This window comes from Schistocerca americana, chromosome 3 (genome assembly GCF_021461395.2).
Source record: "Schistocerca americana isolate TAMUIC-IGC-003095 chromosome 3, iqSchAmer2.1, whole genome shotgun sequence".
Classification (NCBI taxonomy): Eukaryota; Metazoa; Arthropoda; class Insecta; order Orthoptera; family Acrididae; genus Schistocerca; species Schistocerca americana.
In genome coordinates this window covers 38,767,848-38,793,349 of record NC_060121.1, presented here as the reverse complement: position 1 = coordinate 38,793,349, position 25,502 = coordinate 38,767,848, and the positions used below count along the sequence as shown (strand labels likewise).

At 48.2% G+C, this 25,502-nt stretch overlaps 1 protein-coding gene across 1 annotated transcript in view; it reads right to left on the bottom strand.

Moving 5' to 3' along the window:
- LOC124605243 (transient receptor potential-gamma protein-like) overlaps positions 1–25,502 on the bottom strand; it is a 454,685-nt gene that overhangs the window by 115,695 nt on the left and 313,488 nt on the right. The window contains exons 12-14 of the mRNA XM_047136797.1: positions 17,913–17,954; positions 11,333–11,516; positions 8,743–8,900 (exon numbers count right to left, since the gene is read on the bottom strand). Of these exons, the coding sequence (XP_046992753.1) occupies positions 8,743–8,900; positions 11,333–11,516; positions 17,913–17,954 (384 nt within the window). The remainder of the gene's footprint in view (positions 1–8,742; positions 8,901–11,332; positions 11,517–17,912; positions 17,955–25,502) is intronic.

The following is a 25,502-nucleotide window of genomic DNA, read 5'->3' as shown; positions in this document are numbered from 1 at the left end:
TTTATCCAGTCCCAAACGTGCTCAATGGGGGACAGATCCGGAGATCTTGCTGGCCAGGGTAGTTGACTTACACCTTCTAGAGCACGTTGGGTGGCACGGGATACATGCGGACGTGCATTGTCCTGTTGGAACAGCAAGTTCCCTTTCCGGTCTAGGAATGGTAGAACGATGGGTTCGATGACGGTTTAGCTGTACCGTGAACTATTCAGTGTCCCCTCGACGATCACCAGTGGTGTACGGCCAGTGTAGGAGATCGCTCCCCACACCATGATGCCGGGTGTTGGCCCTGTGTGCCTCGGTCGTATGCAGTCCTGATTGTGGCGCTCACCTGCACGGCGCCAAACACGCATACGACCATCATTGGCACCAAGGCAGAAGCGACTCTCATCGCTGAAGACGACACGTCTCCATTCGTCCCTCCATTCACGCCTGTCGCGACACCACTGGAGGCGGGCTGCACGATGTTGGGGCGTGAGCGGAAGACGGCCTAACGGTGTGCGGGACCGTAGCCCAGCTTCATGGAGACGGTTGCGAATGGTCCTCGCCGATACCCCAGGAGCAACAGTGTCCCTAATTTGCTGGGAAGTGGCGGTGCGGTCCCCTACGGCACTGCGTAGGATCCTACGGTCTTGGCGTGCATCCGTGCGTCGCTGCGGTCCGGTCCCAGGTCGACGGGCACGTGCACCTTCCGCCGACCACTGGCGACAACATCGATGTACTGTGGAGACCTCACGCCCCACGTGTTGAGCAATTCGGCGGCACGTCCACCCGGCCTCCCGCATGCCCACTATACGCCCTCGCTCAAAGTCCGTCAACTGCACATACGGTTCACGTCCACGCTGTCGCGGCATGCTACCAGTGTTAAAGACTGCGATGGAGCTCCGTATGCCACGGCAAACTGGCTGACACTGACGGCGGCGGTGCACAAATGCTGCGCAGCTAGCGCCATTCGACGGCCAACACCGCGGTTCCTGGTGTGTCCGCTGTGCCGTGCGTGTGATCATTGCTTGTACAGCCCTCTCGCAGTGTCCGGAGCAAGTATGGTGGGTCTGACACACCGGTGTCAATGTGTTCTTTTTTCCATTTCCAGGAGTGTATTAAACAATATACGATGCGTGAAAGATGTCTTGGAAAATTATATGAGAAATTATCAGAAAAAGATTCGGAAGACTATTAGTGAATGTCTCTGTGGAATTAATGTTACTTAAACTGGCATGACAAGAAAAATAATCTTTGCAGTGAAATGAAATGATCGTATGGCATTTATCGGCCGGGATATCCCCCTTCGGGGTTCGGTCGCCGTATTGCAAGTCTTTTTATTTGGCCCCGCTTCGGCGACTTGCGTGCCAGTGATGATGAAAATGATGATGGACACACAACACCTAGCCCCTGCCGGGAATCGAACCCGGGCCCCCTTGCATGGTAGGAGGTAACGCTGCCGCGGCACTACGAAGGCGGACATTTTTGCAGTAATTAAACCACTTTTAAGCAAAGATAGGCAGTGAATAGTCCATTTTTCTTTATACGGGGATACAGGCAAAGTCTATAATTAATAATAAAATTTGTATAAGCCAAAAATTTGTAAGCGAAAATTCAGTAGTTTTTTACCTGGTGATAAAGAAAATCTTGCATGTGTAACTGAATTTTTTAGTAGCACAAGTGGTGTTTTGTTTGAATTGCAGCGTTGTTGTTGCTGTCTTCAGTCCGAAGACTGGTGTGATGCAGATCTCCATCGTACTCTACCCTGTGCTAGCCTCTTCATCTTCGAGCAACTACTGCAGCCTGCACCCTTCTGAGTTTGTATTCATCTTTTAGTCTCCCTCCCTCTACGATTTTTACTCCCCACACTTACCTCCAATACTAAATTGGAGACCCCTTGACGTCTCAGAATGTGTCCTATCAAACGATCCCTTCTTTTGGTCAGGCTGTGCCACAAATTTCTTAGCTCCCCAATTACCTTCAGTACCTCCTCGTTAGTCATTTGATCTACGTAACTAATCATCAACATTCTTCTGTAGCACCACATTTTGAAAGTTTCTACGAGAGGGTACCAAAAAAACGTAATTATTTTTTAAAAGCTATATATTTGCAAACTGTTTTCAAAACAACAAATACATTTGTCCCACAGGTGCTTCCACTGTTCGCAACATATTTTGTAGTCATCTTTAGAAATGGTGGACAGCTCCACCCTCGGATTTTTCTTGACTTCTTCAACGTTGTCGAACCGGTGTCCTTTCATGTCCCTTTTCAAGTGTAGAAATAAACAGAAGTGACACAATGCCAGGTGAGGAGAGTAAGGTGCACGGGGCAGTGGAATCACACCATTTTAGCCATAAAATGTCTAACAGAGATGGCTGTGTATGCAGGTGCATTGTAGTGGTGGAAAAACCAGTCTCCCGTCTGCCACAGATCGGGTCTTTTCTGAGGCTGAACCGAGCTCCAAAATAACGCGCTAATCTCTGACAGTTGATCAATTGTCTGTCGACGGTCTGTGAGCAGAAGCGCTCCAATTTTTTCAATATTTTCGTCTATTTGTGCAGCTGATAGACGTGCAGAACGAAGTTTGTCAACAGTCGACATGTCGCCATTATCAAATCGAGCAAACCACTCGTACACTTGAATTTTTCCCATAGCGTCCTCTTGATTTTCAACATTAAAACAGTTTCAGCAGCATCTTTACTGAGTAGAAAACAGAATTTCACAGCTGTACCTTGTTCACTCAAACTTGCCATCACAAAAAAGGAAACAAGAACAAAACTGCGCTAGCAAAAACAATCACTGCAGACGAACAGAACGAGCGGCACTGAACCTGCAATAAGTTGCGTTATACACGCCTAGCGGCACAAGCTCCACCCACAACAGTGTTATTATGCTTTATTTCTTTTTTGGGTACTCACTCGTATTCTCTTTTTGTTTAAACCGTTTACCGTCCATGTTTCACTTACATACACTCCAGATAAATATTTTCACAAAAGACTTCCTGACTTTTAAATCTATATTCGATGTTAACAAATTACTCTTCTTCAGAAATCCCTTTCTCGCCATTGTCAGTCTACATTTTGTGTCCTCTCTACTCAGGTCATCGACAGTTATCTTGATGCCCAAATAGCAAAACTCATCTACAATTTTTTGCAAATCTAATTCACATAGCGTCACCTGATTTAATTCGACTACATTCCATTATCCTTGTTTTGCTTTTTGCGATGTTCGTCTTATATCCTTCTTTCAAGACAATGGCCATTCCGTTCAACTGCTCTTCCCAGTCCTTTTGCTGTCTCTGACAGAAGTACAATGTCATTGGCAATCCTAAAAGATTTTCTTTTCCCTGAACTTCAGTTCCTACTCCAAATTTTTCTTTTGTTTTCTTTACTGCCTGTTCAATGTACAGATTGAATAACATCGTGGATAGGCGACAATCCTGTACCACTCCCTTCTCAACCACTGCCTAACTTTCGTATCCCTCGACTCTTATAACTGCCGTCTGGTTTTTTGTACAAGCTGTAAGTAGCCTTTCGTCTCCCCCCCCCCCCCTCCCCCCTGTATTTTACCCTTGCTACCTTCAGAGTTTTAAAGCGACCATTCCAGTAACATTGTCAAAAGTTTTCTCTAAATCTACGAACGCTATAAACGTAGGTTTGCTTTTCCTTAATCTAAGGAATCTTCTAAGATGAGTCGTAGGGTAATTATTGCCTCGCGTGTTACTACATTTCTCCGGAATCCAACCTGATCTCTGAGATCGGCTTTTATCAGTTTTCCATTCTTCTGCAAAGAATTCGTGTTAGTACTTTACAATCATGACTTATTAAACTGATAGTTCGGTAATTTTCACACAAGTCAGCAACAGTTTTCTTTGGAGTTGGAATTATTACATTCTTCTTAAAGTCTGAGAGTATTTCGCCTGTCTCGTACATTTTGCGCCACATGGAAGAGTTTCGTCATGACTGGTTCTCCCAAGGCTATCAGTAGCTTTGACGAAATATCGTTTAGTCCCGGGGCCTTGTTTCGACTTAGATCTTTCAGAGCTCTGTCATATTCTTCTGGCAGTATTATATCTCCCACGTCATCTTTATGTACGTCCACTTTTGTTTCTACAACATTGCCTTCAAGTTTATCTCCCTTGTATGGACCCTCCACACACTCCTTGCAACTTTCTGCTTTCCCTTCTTCCCTTAAGACTGGTTTTCCACCTGGACTTTTTATAATCGCAGAGCTGCTTTTCCTTTCCCCTTTCTTAAATTTTCCTTTAGGCGGTATCCGTAGTCTCCCTAGTGAAATCATTATTAAACGTTTATACTGCCTTTGGCCTCGTTCATTTGCTGCATTTTTATTTTTTCTCCTATTATAAATTAAATTCAATCTCTCTTGTGTTATCCAAGGATATATACTAGGCCTTCTCTTTTTTACGTATTTGATCCCCTACTGCCTTCATTATTTCATATCTTAAGGCTACCAATTCGTCTCGTACTGTATTCCTTTCCCCCAGTCTTGTTAACTGGTGCCTAAGGCTCTGAAACTTTCAGCAACCACTGGTTCTTTCAACTCATTCAGGTCGCATTTCCTTGATTTCCTACCTTTTTCCAATGTCTTCAGTTTTAATGTACAGTTCATAAACAATAAATTGTGGTCAGAGTCTACATCTGCTGCTGGAATTTTTTTTTTTTTTGTGGTTTTAGGGCGCACAACTACAGTGGTCATTAGCGCCCAGACTAAGTTATGAATGCACTGCGAGGCACGAGGTTAAAACAGCAACTAAAAAGGACAACACTATAAAAGGCACATTACCAGGCAAGGGATTAAAAGAAAACAGCATAATCAAATGTCCTTAGACAGGTCTGTCAAGTGGATAAAACGAAGAACGCAAGCAGCTGCTCCTGGGTCACCCGCTAAAATGTCATCCAGAGTACATGACAGGCCAGATCAATGGGCAGTGTATTAAAATTTGGACAGGACGTTAAAATGTGGCGGACCGTCAGCAATTTCCCACACGGGCAGAACGGCGCCGGCGCAGCCGTCAACAGATGGTGATGGCTGAACCGGCAGTGACCAATCCGTAACCGGGCCAAAACGACCTCCTCCCGCCGAGAAGGGCGTGAAGAGGTCGTCCGAGCCGTGGGGAGAGGTTTCAAGGCCCAAAGCTTGTTTTCAGGAAGTGTAGACCAATCGGCATGCCACAGCGATAAATTGCGCTGACAAATGACCCTGCTAAAATCGGATGAAGGCACACAACAAGAATCTATCCGAGGCTGAAGAGAGCGCTGGATCCGGTGCACGAAAGGGAAATGTAGTATATGATGAAAATATAAGTGGTGGAATTTTCATGTACAGACGATTTCTTGACTTACGCATTGGTATGTTTGAGGAGCTGGAAACCAATGAGCGGACACCAGGCTACGAAAACAGACACCACGGAGAGAGCAAGCAGAAGTGGCAGCGCTGAGGTTACAAGAGGTAAGCAGTAAAGGTGCAGGGCTGCGAACTGCAGACGTTCTGGGCGTTTGTCACAGGGAGAAGTTTTACTTCAGAGAGTTAACTGGTAATTTCAAAAACGACCTAAACGCAACTGTAAGGTGACACGGTAGATGGTGGTCGCATACAGACGCTTTTTAGCGCAGGCAGCGACGTCAGTGGAGTCGTAGAGGCTACAGTGAGACTGGAGACGAGAAAAACGAGAGAGAAGTCTCTTGCTTTAGCGTGAACGCAAGTAACGAAAAACACTGTTTTCTCTAGGCATGTTGGGAACGGTAGCGCAATTAAGTTTTCTGGTGAACGCTATTGCTACCAAATTTGGAGTTTTTTAGTTTAAAAGTTGGGAACATCCCTATACAGAGAGTGGGAAAGGAGAAGGTGATTGACCAGAGGCAGCACGGAGGAGCAGAGTCCAGTGTCTGTAAAATGGCGGTAGGTTGGCGGACGAGTGTAGACAGGACGAAATACTGCGCCGCCACACCCTTTAAAATCTGGCGTTTCCCGTGTGGAAAGCGCTGCGCAGCCAGGTCCGTGCCGCTCGTCACCATTCTGGGGAGAGCTGCGACGAGTGTCGTTCTCCCACTCGGAGTGCTGCTCACGTGTTTGTACTTTAGGATGCTGTTAGTGACTGCTGCTTCTCTCACCTCTCATCTCACACACTCTGACACCGAGTTCTGTTGTGCCAACAGTCGAGCCCTTCGCTTTTTCCGATGCGTAGGAATGGCCTCGTTGTACGAAGTATGTAGTTTGAATGCAGCAAAACGGTGTTAATCAGACCCGAGAGTCTGCCGCGCGCCCCGCTACGAATTTCCTCGTCGAGTCCAAAATCCGCACCTTTCGTAGGCGTCCAGCGACAGTGTTTGGCGTTGACCTGAGCCGTCACTGGAAATTTGTCTTCCTGTATTTGGTCTTATCAGGTCTGTAATTGCAGACTGACCTCATACCCTCTTTTTTCCCCTCTATCCTATGCTACAAAATGGCAGAATAAATCACGCGAATGCAATCAGTCTAGCATTCACCCCAAATGTAGGTTTTTTGTGGGAATAAAATCATTGTAGTGTACTATATTTACATTCGTGCAGCTGTCGCTTCTATTTCTTATCAACTGCAAGTGCGAAGTCGAGGCAGAGCGCGAGCAGGGGCTGGCTACCTGGGCGGCTAGGCTACCTGGGCGGCTAGGCTACCTGGGCGGCTAGGCTACCTGGGCGGCTAGGCTACCTGGGCGGCTAGGCTACCTGGGCGGCTAGGCTACCTGGGCGGCTAGGCTACCTGGGCGGCTAGGCTACGTGGGCGTCTACGCTACCTGGGCAGCTAGGCTACCTGGGCGGCTAGGCGACCTGGGCGGCTAGGCTACCTGGGCGGCTAGGCTACCTGGGCGGCTAGGCGACCTTGGCGGCTAGGCTACCTGGGCGGCTAGGCTACGTGGGCGGCTAGGCTACCTGGGCGGCTAGGCTACGTGGGCGGCTAGGCTACCTGGGCGGCTAGGCTACCTGGGCAGCTAGGCTACGTGGGCGTCTACGCTACCTGGGCAGCTAGGCTACCTGGGCGGCTAGGCGACCTGGGCGGCTAGGCTACCTGGGCGGCTAGGCTACCTGGGCGGCTAGGCGACCTTGGCAGCTAGGCTACCTGGGCGGCTAGGCTACGTGGGCGGCTAGGCTACCTGGGCGGCTAGGCTACGTGGGCGGCTAGGCTACATGGGCGGCTAGGCTACCTGGGCGGCTAGGCTACCTGGGCGGCTAGGCTACCTGGGCGGCTAGGCTACGTGGGCGGCTAGGCTACCTGGGCGGCTAGGCTACGTGGGCGGCTAGGCTACCTGGGCGGCTAGGCTACGTGGGCGTCTAGGCTACCTGGGCGGCTAGGCTACCTGGGCGGCTAGGCTACCTGGGCGGCTAGGCTACGTGGGCGGCTAGGCTACGTCGGCGGCTAGGCTACCTGGGCGGCTAGGCTACCTGGGCGGCTAGGCTACCTGGGCGGCTAGGCTACGTGGGCGGCTAGGCTACCTGGGCGGCTAGGCTACCTGGGCGGCTAGGCTACCTGGGCGGCTAGGCTACATGGGCGTCTAGGCTACCTGGGCGGCTAGGCTACCTGGGCGGCTAGGCGACCTGGGCGGCTAGGCTACCTGGGCGGCTAGGCTACCTGGGCGGCTAGGCGACCTTGGCGGCTAGGCTACGTGTGCGGCTAGGCTACCTGGGCGGCTAGGCTACGTGTGCGGCTAGGCTACGTGGGCGGCTAGGCTACCTGGGCGGCTAGGCTACCTGGGCGGCTAGGCTACCTGGGCGGCTAGGCTACCTGGGCGGCTAGGCTACGTGGGCGGCTAGGCTACCTGGGCGGCTAGGCTACGTGGGCGGCTAGGCTACCTGGGCGGCTAGGCTACCTGGGCAGCTAGGCTACGTGGGCGGCTAGGCTACCTGGGCGGCTAGGCTACCTGGGCGGCTAGGCTACCTGGGCGGCTAGGCTACGTGGGCGGCTAGGCTACCTGGGCGGCTAGGCTACCTGGGCGGCTAGGCTACCTGGGCGGCTAGGCTACCTGGGCGGCTAGGCTACGTGGGCGGCTAGGCTACCTGGGCGGCTAGGCTACGTGGGCGGCTAGGCTACCTGGGCGGCTAGGCTACGTGGGCGGCTAGGCTACGTGGGCGGCTAGGCTACCTGGGCGGCTAGGCTACGTGGGCGGCTAGGCTACCTGGGCGGCTAGGCTACCTGGGCGGCTAGGCTACCTGGGCGGCTAGGCTACGTGGGCGGCTAGGCTACGTGGGCGGCTAGGCTACGTGGGCGGCTAGGCTACCTGGGCGGCTAGGCTACCTGGGCGGCTAGGCTACCTGGGCGGCTAGGCTACGTGGGCGGCTAGGCTACCTGGGCGGCTAGGCTACCTGGGCGGCTAGGCTACCTGGGCGGCTAGGCGACCTGGGCGGCTAGGCTACCTGGGCGGCTAGGCTACCTGGGCGGCTAGGCTACCTGGGCGGCTAGGCTACCTGGGCGGCTAGGCTACCTGGGCGGCTAGGCTACCTGGGCGGCTAGGCTACCTGGGCGGCTAGGCTACCTGGGCGCGAAGCGTGCCAGCACGCGGTGGTGGTCGCCGTTGTGTGCGTCCGCGGAGGCGGCGGACAGGCCGGGCGACAGCAGCCCGGCGGCGCTGTGGTGCGGCGACTTCTTGGGCGTCGAGCCGGCGAAGATGGCCGACGTGGTCGAGCCGAAGAGGTCGTGCAGGTGCGCGGGCAGCGCGTGCTCGTGGCCGTGGCCGTGCGCCGCCCCCGCGCCCGCCCCCGGCGCCGCCCCCGCCGCCGCGGCCGCCGCCGCCACCGACTGGTGGTGCGCCAGGCTGGCCATCAGCTCCGCCACCGAGCCGAGCGGCGCGCCCGACGTCTGCGGCGCCGGCGCGATGTTGAAGCCCTTCATCAGGCGGCGCTCCTTCTGCCGGTTCTTCTTGCCGCCCGAGCCTGCGAAGCGACCGCGCGCACTACAATAGGCCGCCGCCTCCACCACAACATTTCTACACTCACTCTACTTATTTGTGCATTTCGAGAGAGAGATTCCACGATGTCACAAACTTCTGGGATGACGGAGAAGGAGAAATGCATTAATACGATGCAGCCGATTCGAGTCCGGTAACGACCGAGTCGGAGGGCACGGGCGAAAATTTCCGCCTTAGCCTCTCACAGAGGTCAGACTGAGGGACCCGACTTCCGAAACCTCGACATCGCCTTCAGAGTTCCCGATGAACGCGCGCCAGTACCCTCGGGCTACTTCACCTGTTAACGGACTAGCAACGGCGCGCGTAACTCGATGTCACAGAGACTGGAAGTCCAAAGTCGTGCGAGGTTCTGTCGTAACCGTTCCGACACCCCCACTGTCGTCTGAAGTGTCGCTGGCAGCGGTACTTCTCGCTTTACAGTCTCGACAGTTTCGACGAGGGTCTCGTTCGCAAGACTTTGCGCGTGGGTCCACAAGAAGAAATCGACTAGGATGAGATCAGGTGAACGTTTTGGCTCGAGACAGGACCTCCTTTGCTTATCCACTTTTCACGGAATGTCTGATCCAGGTATACACGAAACGAGGTGGGGCTCCATCGTGGTGGACCCACATCCGTTGACGAGTAACGAGTGGGATATATTCCAGGAACCCGGGTAGTATATTTCTGATAAACACTGGCTACGCTTTTGCATTTAAGTGAGGAGGAAGTACCCAAGCGGCTAGTACACGATCATTGACTATGCCTGTCAACACATTCAGTGATAATCTGTACTGATGGCTCTTCACAACTGTACTGAGGAGATTCTCGTCGACCCAAACAAGACTATTCCGACTACTTAGCATTCCGTCTCTGGTGAAACGGGCTTCATCCGTGAAAAGCGCATATGGAGAGAAATGAACATTGACTGTAAGGTCCTGCAAGAACCATTGGCTGGACAAGACATGAGATTGGAAGTCATCGGGACTCGAAGCGTACATTTACTGTGCACGGAGGGCGTGTAGCTGCAATTCCCGTAACCGTCGCCACAAGGGACTCAGAGAGACATTCGTTTCACGTGCACGTGATCGAGTGCCGATTGCAGGCACCTCATCCGCTCCCGCAGTTCCGTGTACTCGGTCGCCCTTCTCGGTCGTTGTACTGTGGTACCGACTGCTCTGTTGGAACAGACTCAGAATACGGTGTGAGCCGAATGCCTTGTAGGCGAATTGTAGCCCTGTATAACAGTTTTGCTTGTCTGTTGTTTCCATTCGCTTGCCTATACACAAAAATCATTTCTGCAAGTTCAGTCGCCGGGCACAACTCCATTAGGTTAGCCCTGATCGACATTAGTATTTCAACCTGTAAACACAGACTGCAGTCTATAACGCTACAGACACTGTACACCAGGATTGCTCTCGTCAGTACGCAGTACGCCCAACCTCTACACTTAAGTGCTCGTCGGAACTGCCTACCCTACAATCTCAGCAAAGCGGTACCGCTACGTGTATTGCACCATCAGAGGTAATAGAAAGATTTTGGCTTATAACTTTGCACTCTGTCATTTGTCATTTCCGTGCGACGTTCCTTTATCTCACTCGATGCATTTACCCTACTCCATCGACTGTGAAAGTTTGTAACATCATCACGGTATCACTCTGTATAAGAGGCATTCAAAAAGGAGCTCTAAAATAGAAACGATAGAAGATATCACTCACTGCCTACGGAAGATGTTGTGGCCCCTGTAAGAGCGCGGAGGCGTCGCTCAGACTTGGCTCTGGGGGCGCGCGAGCGCGCACTCACATGACGGCAGACCGAGGAGCTGCACGCGTCCTCTGTCCACCACACTCAGTTGCGGGGCTTCGAAGAAGAGCAAATGCCTGTACTGAGTTTCCTTACCACGCGAAACTGAAATTCATCGAAGAATGGTACAACTGTACGGATGGCACTGCATGTGCTTTGCAATTGCGACCTTCGGGGCAGTGGCTGCCTCCATAAGCCGCCGGCCTCCAACAATGAGGGCCCCACCTGCTGGCCAGTGCAGTGTCTGACGTTCCAGGTGGTCCTACACCGGCCAACGCCTTCCTTCAATGAATCGCCTGTGACACGCCTTGACCCTTGCAACGGGCATGCTGTGCTCTTCGCAGACTTGTGCCACTGTTCGATGAATTTCCATTCCCCACACTCCACCCGCTGCCGGAAACGCACTACAGCCCTTTGCTCCTCTCAGGGTTCTCAGCTCTACTGAGCGCTGGAGGAGAGTTTGGGCCATCGGTGCTCTTATAGGGCCACACCTTGTTCCGTAAGTAATGACATTACGATTCCTTCAGCAGTATTCATTTCACAACCTCCGGCTCGTTTCTTTTTTTAAAAATCTTTACATTTCGATTGGCTAAATCACAGGAAGCGAGGCTGACTCACCGGTGCCCATGCCGGCGGCCGTGGACGTGTTCATGCCGGAGTTCTTGAGGATCTCGATGAGCTCGCAGCGGAAGGCCGAGATGTCCTGCTTGATCTCGTTGACGTCGTCCTCGGTGACGCCCTCGTTCTCCGCCTTGCGCTGCTCCACCGTCACGTAGCGCCGCACCAGGTTGCGCATTATGCTCTGCGCACACCAAAACTGGGCCAGTCAGCTGGCCCGCCCGCACACACACACACACACAAATGTACGACGTGAATAGTCTTATTAGAAGGAAAGTAGTACGCTTACATGAAACTTGATTTAATCTCTTTCAGAGTACTGCCTCGGCTAGCAGTGCACTTATCCCAACGTTGAATCTATGACTCGGAACATTTACGGAAGGCTTCTTTTCGAAGGGCGTTCATCTGCTCTGAATGTCAACAGTGGTGTCCACACTTTTCCCTTAAAGGACGCTTTTAATTTCTGGGAGGAGCCAGAAGTCACGTGGTGCTGAATCTGGCGAGTAAGACGGATGTGTGGACAGACAGACACGAACTCTTTTCCCTGCAAAAGAACTTGCGAATCAAAAGCGAAGTGTAGTACAGCAGGTTGTAGAATTAATGCTCCAGGCAAATGTCAGGATGGTTCATTTGAAAAGAGAACAACCGATTTCCTTCTCCATTTCCTTGCTAATACCAGCTTGTGCTCCGTCTCTGATGACCGTGCTGTCGACAGGACGTAAATTCTAATCTCCCTTCCTTCGTGTTTTAAGTAGTTTGTTAGTAATGTTTCACAGGATGTCAGGTCACACACACCACTTAAGAACTGTAACTATCCCTATTTTTTGACCAGCTTTCTATACCCAGTATTATATAGTGTGAACTACACTGATCTTTTAGAGGTATTTCGAAACTCTGTCCTTTTATTACGAATGCTCTGGCAGTTAACCACTAGGACTATAATGATTCCATCTGTTGGAGGCATTTCTTTGGATCTCACACAGATGCCTCAGTCCACCCGCATCTACATTCACGTGGATACTCTGCAAGCCACTGTACGATGCGTGGCGGCGGGCACCCTGTACCAATACAAGTCATTTTCTTTCCTGTTCCAATCGCAAATAGAGGGCGGGAAAAACGACTGCCTATATGCTTCTGAGTGAGCACTAATTTCTTGTGCCTTATCGTCGCGGTCCGTAAGTGGAATGTATGTCGGCGTCAGTAGAATCGTTTAGCAGTCAGCTTCAAATGCCGTTTCTCCAAATTTTCTCAACAGTCTTCCTCGAAATGAACTTCGCCGAAGCATCTCCGTAACATTTACGTGTTATTCCAACCTATAAGTAACGGATCTATAAGCCTGCCTCTGACTTGCTTCGATATCTTCCTTCAATCCGACCTGATACGGATCCCAAACACTCGACCATTACTCAAAACTAGGTCGCACCAGCGTCCTGTATGCGCTTTCCTTCACAGGTGAACCACTCTCTCCCATAAAATTCTCCCAATAAACCGAAGTCGACCATTCGCCTTCCGTACCACAGTTGTCACATGCTTGTTCCACCTCATATCGCATTGCAACGTCACGCCCAGACATTTAAACGACTCGACTGTGTCAAGCAGGACACCAATAATACTAAAACCGAACATTACACATACATCAAAAAAGTTTTGCATCACGCCGGATCCAACAACTCCTGAAGATAGACGTTGACTGTGGATATTGTCTCACAGACTCAGTCCTTTTGACTATTCAAAGATGTCACCCGCCCAAAGATGTAAACAACCATGCATGAGTAACACATATTATACGGAGGGGGTCCGACAGCCGATCAGCTCCAGTCATTCCACCAGGAAGGAGGTACACGGCTCGTATTGTCTGTATTTCAACCATGCCTAGATAGTCCATACCGCACTTCGATTGCGTCCGCATTGTTACTTTGTACCAGGAAGAGCTCTAGGTGTCTCGGAGTGAACCAAAACGACGTTGTTCCGACATGGAGGACATACAGAGAGACAGGAACTGTCGATGACATGCCTCGCTCAGGCCGCCCAAGGGCTACTACTGCAGTGGATGACCACTACCTGCGGATTATGTCTCAGAGGAGCCTTGACAGTAACGCCACCATGTTTTCGTGCAGCCACAGGACGTCGTGTTAAGACCCAAACTGTGCGCAATAGCCTGCATGGTGCGCAACTTCACCCCTCACATCCATGGCGAGGTCCATCTTTGCAACCACGACACCATGCAGCGCGGTACATGACGAATGGACCGCTCAGGATTGGCATCACGTTCTCTTCATCGATGAGTGTCGCATGTGTCTTCAATCAGACAATCGTCAGAGACGTGTTTAGAGGCAGCCCGGTCAGGCTGAACGCCTTAGACACACTGTCCAGCGAGTGCATCAAGGTGGAGGTTCCATGGTGTTTTGGGGTGGCTTTATGTGGGGCCGACGTATGCAGCTGGTGGTCATAAAAGGCACCGTAACGGCTGTACGATGCGTGAATGCCATCCTCCGACTGATAGTGAAACCAGATCGGCAGCACATTGGCGACGCATTCGTCTTCATGGACGACAATTCGCGCCTCCATCGTGCACATCTTGTGAATGACTTCCTTCAGGATAACGACATCGCTCGACATGAGTGGCCAGCATTTTCTCCAGATATGAACCCAATCGAACATGCCTGGAATAGATTAACATGGCTATTTTTTGGACGACGTCACACACCAACTACTCTGAAGGATCTACACCGAATCGCCGTTGAGGAGTGGGACAATCTGGAACTACAGTGCCTTGATGAACTTGTTGATAGTATGCCACGACGAATACAGGCATGCATCAATGCAAGAGGACATGCTACTGGGTATTAGAGGTACCGGTGTGTACTGCAGTCTGGAGCATCACCTCTGAAGGTCTCGCTGTATGGTGGTACAACATGCAATGTGTAGTTTTCATGAGCAGTAAAAATGGCTGAAATTATGTTTATGTTGCTCTCTGTTCCAATTTTCTGTACAGGTTCCGGAACTCTCTGAACCGAGGTGATGCAAAACATTTTTGATTTGCGTAGGTTTGATCTTTCGACTCTTCCGCATTAAATTACATTTTTGCACATTAAGGGCTAACTGCCATTCACCACACCAACTGGAAATTTTGTGTAAGTCGTCTTGTATTTTCCTACAGTCACTCAGCTTCTACACCTTACCGTATAGCACGGGATCATCAGCAACCAACCGCAGATTGCTGCTGCCCTGTCCGCCAGATCATTTGTGTGTGCAGAGAACAACAGCGGTCCTAATGCGCTTTCCTGGGGCACACCTGACGATACCCTTGTCTCTGATGAACACTCGCCGCCGAGGACAACATACTGGGTTCTATTATTTAAGAAGTCTTCGAGCCACTCACATATCTGTAAACTTGTTCTATATGCTCGGGGATTCAGCCTGTTGCCCTTCATTCATAGTTCGCAGTATATCACGTGAGAAAAGGGCAATCTGAGTTTCGCACGAGCGATGCTTTCTGAAACCGTGGTGACTCGTGCATATAAGCTTCTAAGTGTCAAGAAAGTTTATTATCTTCGAACTCAAAATACGTTCACGGATTCTGCAGCAAACCGAAGTTAGGGATATTAGTCTGTAATTTTGTGAGTCTGTTCTTTTCCCCTTCTTATGTACACGAGTCACTTTCGCTTTTTTTCGTTCACTTGGAACTTTGAGCTGGGCGAGATATTTATGATAAACGCAAGCTAGCTAACGTTCAAATGGTTCAAATGGCACTGAGCACTATGGGACTCAACTTCTGAGGTCACCAGTCCCCTACAACTTAGAACTACTTAAACCTAACTAACCAAAGGACGTCACACACATCCATGCCCGAGGTAGGATTCGAACCTGCGACCGTAGCGGTCGCGCGGTTCCAAACTATAAGGCCTAGGACCGCTCGGCCACACCGGCCGGCGCTAGCTAAGGGGCAGTGCCGTAGAGTAATCTGCAAAACCGAAATGGGATTTCATCCGGGCCTGGTTATTTATTTGCTTTAAAATATTTCAGCTGTTTCTCTACGCCAGGGATGTTTATTAGTGTGTCGTCCATGCGGGAGTCTGTTCGAGGGTCAACTGACGGTATGTTTGTACGCTTCTCCCGTGTGAACGATTTCTTCAACTTGAAATTTAATACTTCGACTTTCGTTTTGCTATCTTCAACTGGCACAGCAGACTGGTCGGCAAGGAACTGAATGGAAGCCTTACAATCGCTTAGCGATTTTACATACGACCAGAATTTTCTCGGATGCTCTGCCAGATCTTGTGCTAAGGTATGACCGCGGTTGTTGTTTTGTGCTTGCCGCATAAATGTTCTGACAGATACATGGAACCCTAATGACGTTTGCTTGTCGGTATTTGTGCGTTCTTCTTTGAACCGTGAGTGCAACAGCCTCTGCTTCCTCAGCATCTTACGAATTTCTATATTAAACAATGGCGGGTCTTTTCCATCCCTTATCCACTTCGTAGGCACATAACTCTCAAGACCACGGTTTACAATCTGCTTACACTTTGCCGATAATTCCCTTACGTCCATCTTACTGGAGCTAAGTGATATCAGTTCACTATCTAAGTGAGATGCTAACAACTGCTTATCTACTCTGTCTAACACAAACACTCTCCTTGACTAATTTACTAACGTAAGTAATCACAGTTGTTGTAATGAGATCACGATCGCTAATCCCCGTTTCCATACTGACACTGTCGATAAGGTTCGGTCTATTCGTAGCGACAAGGTCTAAGATATTTTCACTGCTAGTGGGCTGCTGAGCTAGCTGCTCAAGACAAGTTTCAGACAATTTCATAAGTATTTAGCACGACTGGCTGTTTGTGCGCTCCCCCCCCCCCCTCCCCCCCCCCCCCCCACAATGAATCGATAGACATCCAAGGCTATACTCGGTAGGTTAAAGTCGTCTCCAGCTAGTATTTCACGATTTCCTGCAGATGTCGTTATTTGGACGGTGAAGAGTCTGGAGGCAGCCCCTGACGTGTAGTGCACACCTGACCTCTTTAGGGGGACTCTACAGTTCTCAACCATGTGGCTCACATCTACGAAAGCGCCGCCTAGCTTCGAAGTCTCTGGTTTAAGTCTTCCACTCGACGTAGAACCACAGAACTACGATCAGTTCTTGTGAGGATGCTGCAAACTATGAACTTGGTTGAAAATCATTCTCAACCCTTTTTGGCAGTCACTGAAATGATCAGATCCCAGACGACAGACATCGTGTGTTTCAACGTGAGCATTTCAACCTTTCTCCCTCAATGGCTGCCGGAATTAAAGCTGTTCAGCGTTTTGAATACACACTGAGCCCACCTGCTGTTCCTTCCTATCCCTCGGTGCCATTTCCCTGAGGGGCATCATTATCCGTCGTACATTTGAACGCAAGATGATGAACAGGGCCTTATTCTTTTATGCCTGTCTCCCTTGACTCGGGACACAGCACACTTCCCGACATGGGCTCTCTTTCAGTTAGAGTGGAGGCAGCACTTCGAATTTATTGGTTAGGGGGATGCGTAAAGACACTTTCTCCCTGGTTATTGTCTCATCTGTACGGGGCGCCTAGTGGACGAGTAGTGACAGAACCTATACTTTCGTCGGAGAAGACAGAATCCACGAGGGAGCACAGTACTTGAGCTACGTTTAGTACCCCTGGTACGTGGCTCTCGGTACCCATCCAACCTCACACATTTGCGGCAGGTCCCCGTCGTGAGACAGCAGTGAAGTCGATTTCCAGCTGTTTATGAACGTCAACTAACTCATCCTGTACAAAGAGCAGCATTCACAGAGGGGTTGCATTATGGATTGTACAAGGTTTTACAGAACTGTAAATAAATAACTTGAAAGCAAGCTTGCTGACACTCGTTTAATTTCTACGTTTGATACAGTGTCTTGCAACTCTAGCATTAAGAAGAACAAACATTTACTACATAAACCGCCTGCAAGCGATGCACTCCCGCCAGCTGACAAAGGTACTGGTCCATATTATGACGTCATGCGCTGCCCGTCTCCCTGTCTATGGCCTTAGCTACTGCCTTTCTGAAGTATATTTACCAATGAGCGGTGCTGGGACGGAGTGCGCAAGCTAGCCGGGCACGGTGTGCAGGGAGTGAGAGGGGGGATCAGCACTCTACAAAAATCTCGAAACTATCCTGCAATATGAGCGAGCAGCGGAGACGCGCATCGTGCCAGCAGTCTACGTTGTGTTTCGTTACTCGCGCCGCTTCCTCAGCTGCCCAGCAGGCGCACACAGAAATATGGTCACTTTTCTGCGATCCTCGGCTGCTCACACCAGTGTAGGAACGGACGTGTGGACCGTATCACAGCAGTAAGGAAACTAATGCGGATTACCACGTGACAGGCACGTCATGAGCCGTGCGCTTACTCTTACACTGACAGCAAAGAAAGCTGCTGTGTTTTTGTGAAAGCACGGACAACGTTTGACTTGCTTTCGCAGTTGAATAACATGCCTTGTTGTAGAGACCCGAAGCAGAATGCTAGGGCAGAAGTGCTGTAAGAGCTACGAGGCAGTGGTGGAGTAGAGCAGAGTTGCGTGGGAGACACTTACCTGGTACCGGAAGTCCCTCTCGCTCGCTTGCTTCACCTTCCGCTGCAAAGGAACAACCGTCAGACCATCAGACATGCAGCTTATCGGACTAATAAATGAAGGATAGTAGCCTTCTACTCTGAGGAATGGCTAGACATGCATGGCATAAAAAGAAAACTAATCCACATTAATAATTAATAGATGTATCAACTTCATTTCGATTCTGTTACTTTTTCTGAGGTTAATATAATAAATGTTGCAGGCTGTGCCTACTAACATTTTTGTGAGACTCCTGAAGTAAACTGTATTGAGGTATACAAATTTCTGTTTTTTTTTTCACACGAAACTGAATATTGCAAAAATATATGTCAGTAATTTTATAGCACCGTTTTTTCTTAGTTATAATGAAAATGTTGATATACAGGAGATATAAAATAACAAAAAAATACGTTCAGAGCATAAAGCTAAAAATGTTTACTAAAACATCGTATAAAAATACACACTGGTATTGGAGTTTATTTCATAAAGATTATCACTACACAAATAAAATTATTCCTTCAGAATGTATGGCCTAATATCATGTTAAAAAAAAATTACTTTTATTAATAATTAACTTCATTTAGAGTCATTTGAATATTTAATGAACATCTGTGAATCCTAGCAAAGCAGTTTCTATTTAAGACAAGATCACATCAACAGAAAGTGAGCCGTGATTGGAAGCGGATTGTGTTAGCAACTATATTGCAAACGATCGTGAAACGTAAAGTTTCTCTACTGGAAAGGTTTCTACAAGTTGATTTGTCGTGTTTTATTTTATAGCTTTCTAGACGGGGAAATTTTAATAAGCATTTTCTTGTGATTAATAGTTCGGAGAAACTAAAGGAAATTTGTCCAACTGTATACGAATTGTTATGTTTCATGTAACAGCAACTACAATTGCATCTATTTTCCTCTTATTTGTTGTAATTGTAAACCTAGTATCTTCACAGTATTTATTTTAAATGTCACTGAAAAAGATCAAACTGTTATTCATAACTAACTGAAATCTGTGAAACCTACAACTGATAATTCTTTGTTAAAGTTTCTGTCATAGTTCCGTGTAATTTATGCTGGTGACTGGTTTAGAGCGTAGCCGTTCATTTTAAAACCAGACGTGCATTAAAAGTATTCATCAAAGCAAAATTCCACTGACATTGTACGTGGTTAAGATTCACACAATACACAGTCATACAGAACATATTCATTGCATGTGTGATACATTCAGGAGATGAAAATGGCACTGAAAGCACAAGTTAACGATGCCAGTTTCGTCTGCTGAATGTTGCACGCTGTGATGAGATTACTCTATATGCAATGTATGACGATGTATTGTGTGGACGTCGCCCAAGTATGTCAGCTGAATTTTGCTTTGATAGACACTTTTAGCGCTGTCTGGTTTGGAAGGAGGAGAAGGAGGTGTTGAACGTCCCGTCGACAACGAGGTCATTAGGGGCGGAGCATAAGCTCGGTTTAGGAAGGGATGGAGATGGAAAGCGGCCGTGCCCTTTCGAAGGAACCCTCCCGGCATTTGCCTGAGGCGATTTAGGGAAATCGCGGGAAACCTAAAGCAGGATGGCCGGACGCGAGTTTGAACCGTCGTCCTTTCGAATGCGAGTTCAGTGTGCTGACACTGCGCTAGTGGAAACGAACGCGTGCGGTCGAAACTAGTCACCACTATAAATTACTTGCAATTGTGTCAGAAATTTAAACGAAGGTTTACCAGTGGTAGGTTGCCGGTCCTTCCCCAACAACATTGAACCGTATGAACTATTATTTATTAAGAAAATTGAAGAGAGTCATTAAACCGAAAGTTAACAGACTGTACAGGGACGGTACGTTGCAAGATGGTTTAGGAAATAAGGTCGAAAATGCGTGCTTACTGAAGTTACTAGATTTTTACACTGGATATAAAACATTTTTTCTTATTTCTGTGTTGTTTCGTGAGACTATTATTGAACTTGCTTGAAAATGAAGCTCCTCTCCTGTCCCGAGGAATACATACAGTGAGACATGCACAGTGTCTGACAATGGCCACACGCAGTAGAACTGGGCTGCCAGGGTGGCGGGACAGGCCGGTCACCGCACGAACAACGACAGGCAGAGAGAGGGGGAGAGGCTGCTGGAGGCGAGGGGCGGCCGTGGAGGCGGCGCGGGGCGGCACAGAGCAGCCTCTGGCGGCGGCGGAGGCGGAGGCGGAGGGCGCGGTGCGCCTCTGGTTGTGCGGCCCCCGAAACTAATATACTTACTTACTCCTTGGCGCTACAGCCCACGCCTTGGCCTCTCTGATGGTCACAGCCCAATACTGACCATTTTCTGCTCGTTTCCTCCATCTCCTGACTACAGTAACTCTCAAATCATCTTCCACATCCTCCAGCCATCGTTCCCGGGCTCCCTCTTTGCTCCTTTTGCCACCTGTGTTTTCTGTGTAAATCTTTTTGACAGCTCGATCCTCTGACATTCGCTCTACATGGCCCAGCCATCTCGATCTGTTACATTTAATTTCAGTCACCGAGTCAGGATTTCTCTACAGTTCTTCCAATTCCTTGCTTCTCCTTATCCTCCATTGCCCCGCCTCATATACGGCTCGAAAAATCTTTCTTAATATTTTCCTCTCCTATCTTCTCGAGAGCTCTTCTGCTACAGTCATTGTCCACGTTTCTGAGCCATACATTACCACCAGTCTTATGACTGTTCGATAGACAGTCACCTTCCTTCTTCTGCTCATACTACGTGACTAAAGGATCTCGATCAGGGCCCAGTAAGCTCTATTTCCTGCGCCAATCCTAGATTTTATTTCTTCTCTTATTCTGCTATCCTCGATAACCAGTACTCCCAGGTATTGGAACTTCTCTCATCTGTCATAATTACCTCTGTTCAACTTCATATATTTCTCTTTAGCAACATCATTTTTATCATTTTTCCTGGAAGCAAGTCCCAACTGTTCTGCCTCCTTTTCCAGTCTGCCAAATCCTTCAAACTTCTAGACAAAGTACACACATCATCAGATTTTGGTGCATACGGTTAAACAGAGTGCCACCTCGGTTATCAGTCTCTACCCTTTGCATCACTCTCTCCGACACTGTGTTGAAGGGTAGCGTGGATAATACATCATCCTGCCTTAACCCTCGGTTCACCTCAAATTCTTTAGAAAGTTTTCCTTCCACTTTTACCTGGCATTTTGTGCTGGTGAGGGCCATTTGTACCAGTCTGATAAGTTTACTTGGGAACTCCATCTCCATTAAGGTGACATATAGCTTTTTCCTTTTAACACTATCATAGGTCTGTCTAAAGTCTACAAAAAGTTGGTGTACATACACATTATATTCATAACACTGCCTTATAGTGAAGACTGTTGATCTGCCCCGTCGAAAACCGCATTGGTAGTCTCCGAGTATTTCTTCTGTAATTGGTGTAAGTCTCATAGCAATGACTTTGGCTAATACTTTGTACACCACGCTGACTAAAGCAATACCGCGATAATTTTCACAGTTTGCTTTGTCCATCTTCTTATGAATCGGGCATATAATGGCCCTGTTCCACTGGTCTGGCATCTCCTTCTTTTCCCATATTTTCACTATGAGCTGATGTACCAATCTTGTTAGATGTTCATCTCCACCCTTGACCATATCTGCTGAAATGTTATCATTACCTGGAGCCTTATTATTATCTAGGCTCTTAATTTCTTTCCTAACCTCCTTTATTGTTGGTACAGGCACAGGTCTTTCATCTTGACTAACATTCTGCCACGGTTGGTGACCCTCTGTTTCGTTTTCTTCCAGAACTTCTCTTTCTGTAGTGACATTCGGCCCATCGGTCTAGAACCTGTTCTTCTCCTCCTATAAAATTTCCTTCTTTATCTCTGCAGAATACTGTACGTGTTTGGAAGCCTTTTTCCGTTCCTGAACTCTCTTGTAGAATTTTCTTACTTCTTTATCATTATATTCTTCTTCTAGCTCCGTAATCCATCTCCTCTCTAGTTCTCGTTTCTTTCTTCTGCAAATCCTATCTGCCTCTGTCCTTTTCTTCATGAATTCTTCTGTATTATATCTTGTTGTCCTGTTTATCGTCCGCAGCTCGTAGTCGTGTGGTAGCGTTCTCGCTTCCCACGCCCGGATTCCCGAGTTCGATTCCCGGGGCGGGGGGGGGGGGGGGGGGGCGGGGGGTGTCGGCGATTTTCTCTGCCTCGTGATGACTGAGTGTTGTGTGATGTTCTTAGGTTAGTTAGGTTTAAGTAGTTCTAAGTTCTAGGGGACTGATGCCCATAGATGTTAAGTCCCATAGTGCTCAGAACCATTCGAACCTGTTTATCATTTTCTTCCTTGCCTCATTTCTCTCTTGCACTGCCTTTTTACAATCTTCATCGTACCATCCTACCCTTCTCACCATTTCTTCTAAAACTAAGACTTCTTCTGCAGTTTCTTGTAGAGCTTCTTTAATCACACTCCCCTTCGATGCTTTCCAGAGCTTGGCTTCGTTTAGCCTAACACTTTCTCTGCAGTTCTGTTTCAAACTTTTCGGATACTTCCTTCTCTTTCAATTTGGAAACATTGTATGTTCGCGGAGCGTTTCTCTTCCCTCTGGATCTATAGACTGCTATTCTTTGTCTGTATTTCACTCTTAACATACAATGATCCGGATCGCAGTCAGCCCCCCCCCCCCCCCCCCCTACACCTGTAGCTATCAACTTTAAGGATGTCAGACACATGTCCTCTGTCGGAAACTAATGAATAATGATGTGACTCCTTTTATAAGAGTTATTTTTGTATCATCCAAGTCAGTGTGCTCGTGCAGATTGATATTGGTGGATTTGTCGAAATACAAGGGTCGGAACTTAAATAGAAGCAACTATTTATTCACAACCGATACAAAAGAATTAAATGTTTGAACCTGTTACTGTCCTTCAGAGTAGTCACCAGCGTTGTGTAGAACCCGTTGCCAGCGATGTGGAAGGAGTAGTATACCTGTTCTGTTGATGGTGCGAATGGAAATGGTTCAAATGGCTCTGAGCACTATGGGACTTAACATCTGTGGTCATCAATCCCATAGAACTCAGAACTACTTAATCCTAACTAACCTAAGGCAATCACAAACACCCATGCCCGAGGCAGGATTCGAACCTGCGACCGTAGCGGTCACGCGGCTCCAGACTGAAGCGCCTAGAACCCCACGGCCACACCGGCCGGCTGGTGCGAATGGAGCAGTCCAAAGTTAGAGTGATTCTCGTGTACGACTGTGATGGTGTTATCCTAACGCATTACGTGCCTCCACGGCAGACCGTCAATGCACAGTATTACTGTTCGTTTTTGGAGCATCTCTTGCGACCAGCTTTGCGAAAGAAGTGGCGACATTTTCTGCGCAACCCACCCATCATTTTGCACGACAATGCGCGGGTGCATACAGCGCAAGCTGTGGGTGCTCTGTTCAATCGATGGACTTAAGTCCTTGTGACTTTGATTTGGTTCCTGTGATGAAGGAAGCACTTCGTGGCATTCGCATCAGAACTGTTCCAGAGATTCGACAGGCAGCGGAGCGCTCCATTCGCACCATCAACAGAACAGGCTCTGCTAAAGGTATACAACGCCTTCCACATCGCTGGCAACGGATTCTACACAGCGCTTTGAAGGACAGTAACAGGTGCAAACATGTAACTCTTTTGTATCGGCTGTGAATAAATAGTTGCCACTATTTAAGTTCCAACCTACGTATAATCACAAGAAAACCTCAATGTTATGCCGCTCCACTTGTGTGGACTGAATTACCAACTTTTGATAATATTCAGTCTTATACTCTGTGACGGGTTTAATTAATTTTAAGTCATCCGTCTCTTGACTTGTGTGATGCGACTCACTACGAATTCCTCTCAGTAGCGAACCATTGTCTCAGAGCAACACCTGCGCTCTACATACTCAGTTATTTGTTAGACGTATTCCATTCTCTCTCTCTCTCTCTCTCTCTCTCTCTCTCCCCCCCCCCCCCCCCCCCCCCCCAGCTTTTAAGCTCTTCTGCTTCACCTAATACCGCGGAGTTTACTCCCTGATGCCCTAACACACTACCTATCATCCTGTCCCTCCTTCTTGACTGTGTTTTCCGTGTGTTCTTTTCTTCGCCGATTCTGCGCAGAACCTCCTTATTCCATACCTTATCAGTCCACCTAATTTTCAACATTCTTCTGCGGCACCACATCTCAAACACTGCGATTCTCTTCTGCTCCGGTTCTCCCGCTGTCCATGAGTCACTCACTAGCATACAATACTGTGCTCCAAATGTACATTCTCAGATATTTAATCTTCAAGTTAAAGGCATATGTTTGACACCGGTAGATTTTTTTTGGCTCGGAATGCCACTTTTTTTCTTGAGTAAAGCTATTTTTTATGTCCTTGTTTCGTCCGTCATGGGTTATTTTGCTTACAAGTAGCAGAATTCTTTAACTTCGTCCATTTCGTGATCACCTATTTTGATGTTAACTTTCCCGCTATCCTCATTTCTGCTACTTCTCATTACTTTACTTTACTTTAATTCATTACTAAATTATTATTATTATTATTATTATTATTATTGCTATCATCTTCTGTAGAAGACAGAGCCATCCTATGCGACTGGTCTAACATGAAATGTTGCCGCCAGATTTATAGTTGAAATGCAGCCCTAAAAACTGTCACATCAACTATGAAAAATTAACTGAGCTGTACATCATCAGAACAGAGGGACAAGTTTCGCGTCATACCTGTCTCTTACTGCTGCAAATTAACATGGAATCCAACCGTTGCCCTCTTATGCAGTAGGCCCACAGGTTGATCATTTAGATACAGTGTCGATTAGCAAAAATTTCCCTGCTAAGAGTCTTTGTAGTGTACCTGCAGCTGATAACAGTGTATTTTACTTGTAGAAAAGCTTTTGTGCTTTCGACGAATAGAACTAGAATTAAGACATGGCCTATTTTGTGTGGTATTTTAGGTAATGATTTCCTTTCTCGAGTTCTTTACGCAAACAGGAAGAACTGCACGTAGCATTTGGTTCACGTTAGTGATATATCGAACTATGGCTGCAGTTCTTCGCCTTCACTTTTTTTGCTGTCAAGTGTAGAGCACATTATATGTGTTATTCATAAGCCTTGTACCTTTGAGGAACGGGAATAAAAGAGCAAAGGGAGCAAGCGTGCCACAGCTAGGCGTCTGAGGTGATCGCAGTTTCTTGTTATGAATTTCTTGAGTGTAAAACACGGGGTGGCTCGTAATTCATTCTGAGGGTTCGGGCAACGCATTTTACTGCCTGGAGTAATCAGAAAATGGGCATGGAAAGATATTCAGGAACTACCACTTTTGGATCTGCTGGTCGCTGTACGTGATAAGTTTACTGTGCGGTTATTAAAAAGTGATACATCATAATAGCAAAATCAGAAACTCTGTATGGAAGAGATAGTCTGGAAGTGAACTACAGTACAAAGGAGACAAACTGAAAGTGTTAGGGAGAAGATATATTGAGAACATTTTATGTCCGACTAGTTTAGCGACCGCTGCTTTTCTCCCGTAGACTGTATGGTCTGCACCGACCTTTCTTGTTTCTTTTTTTCTT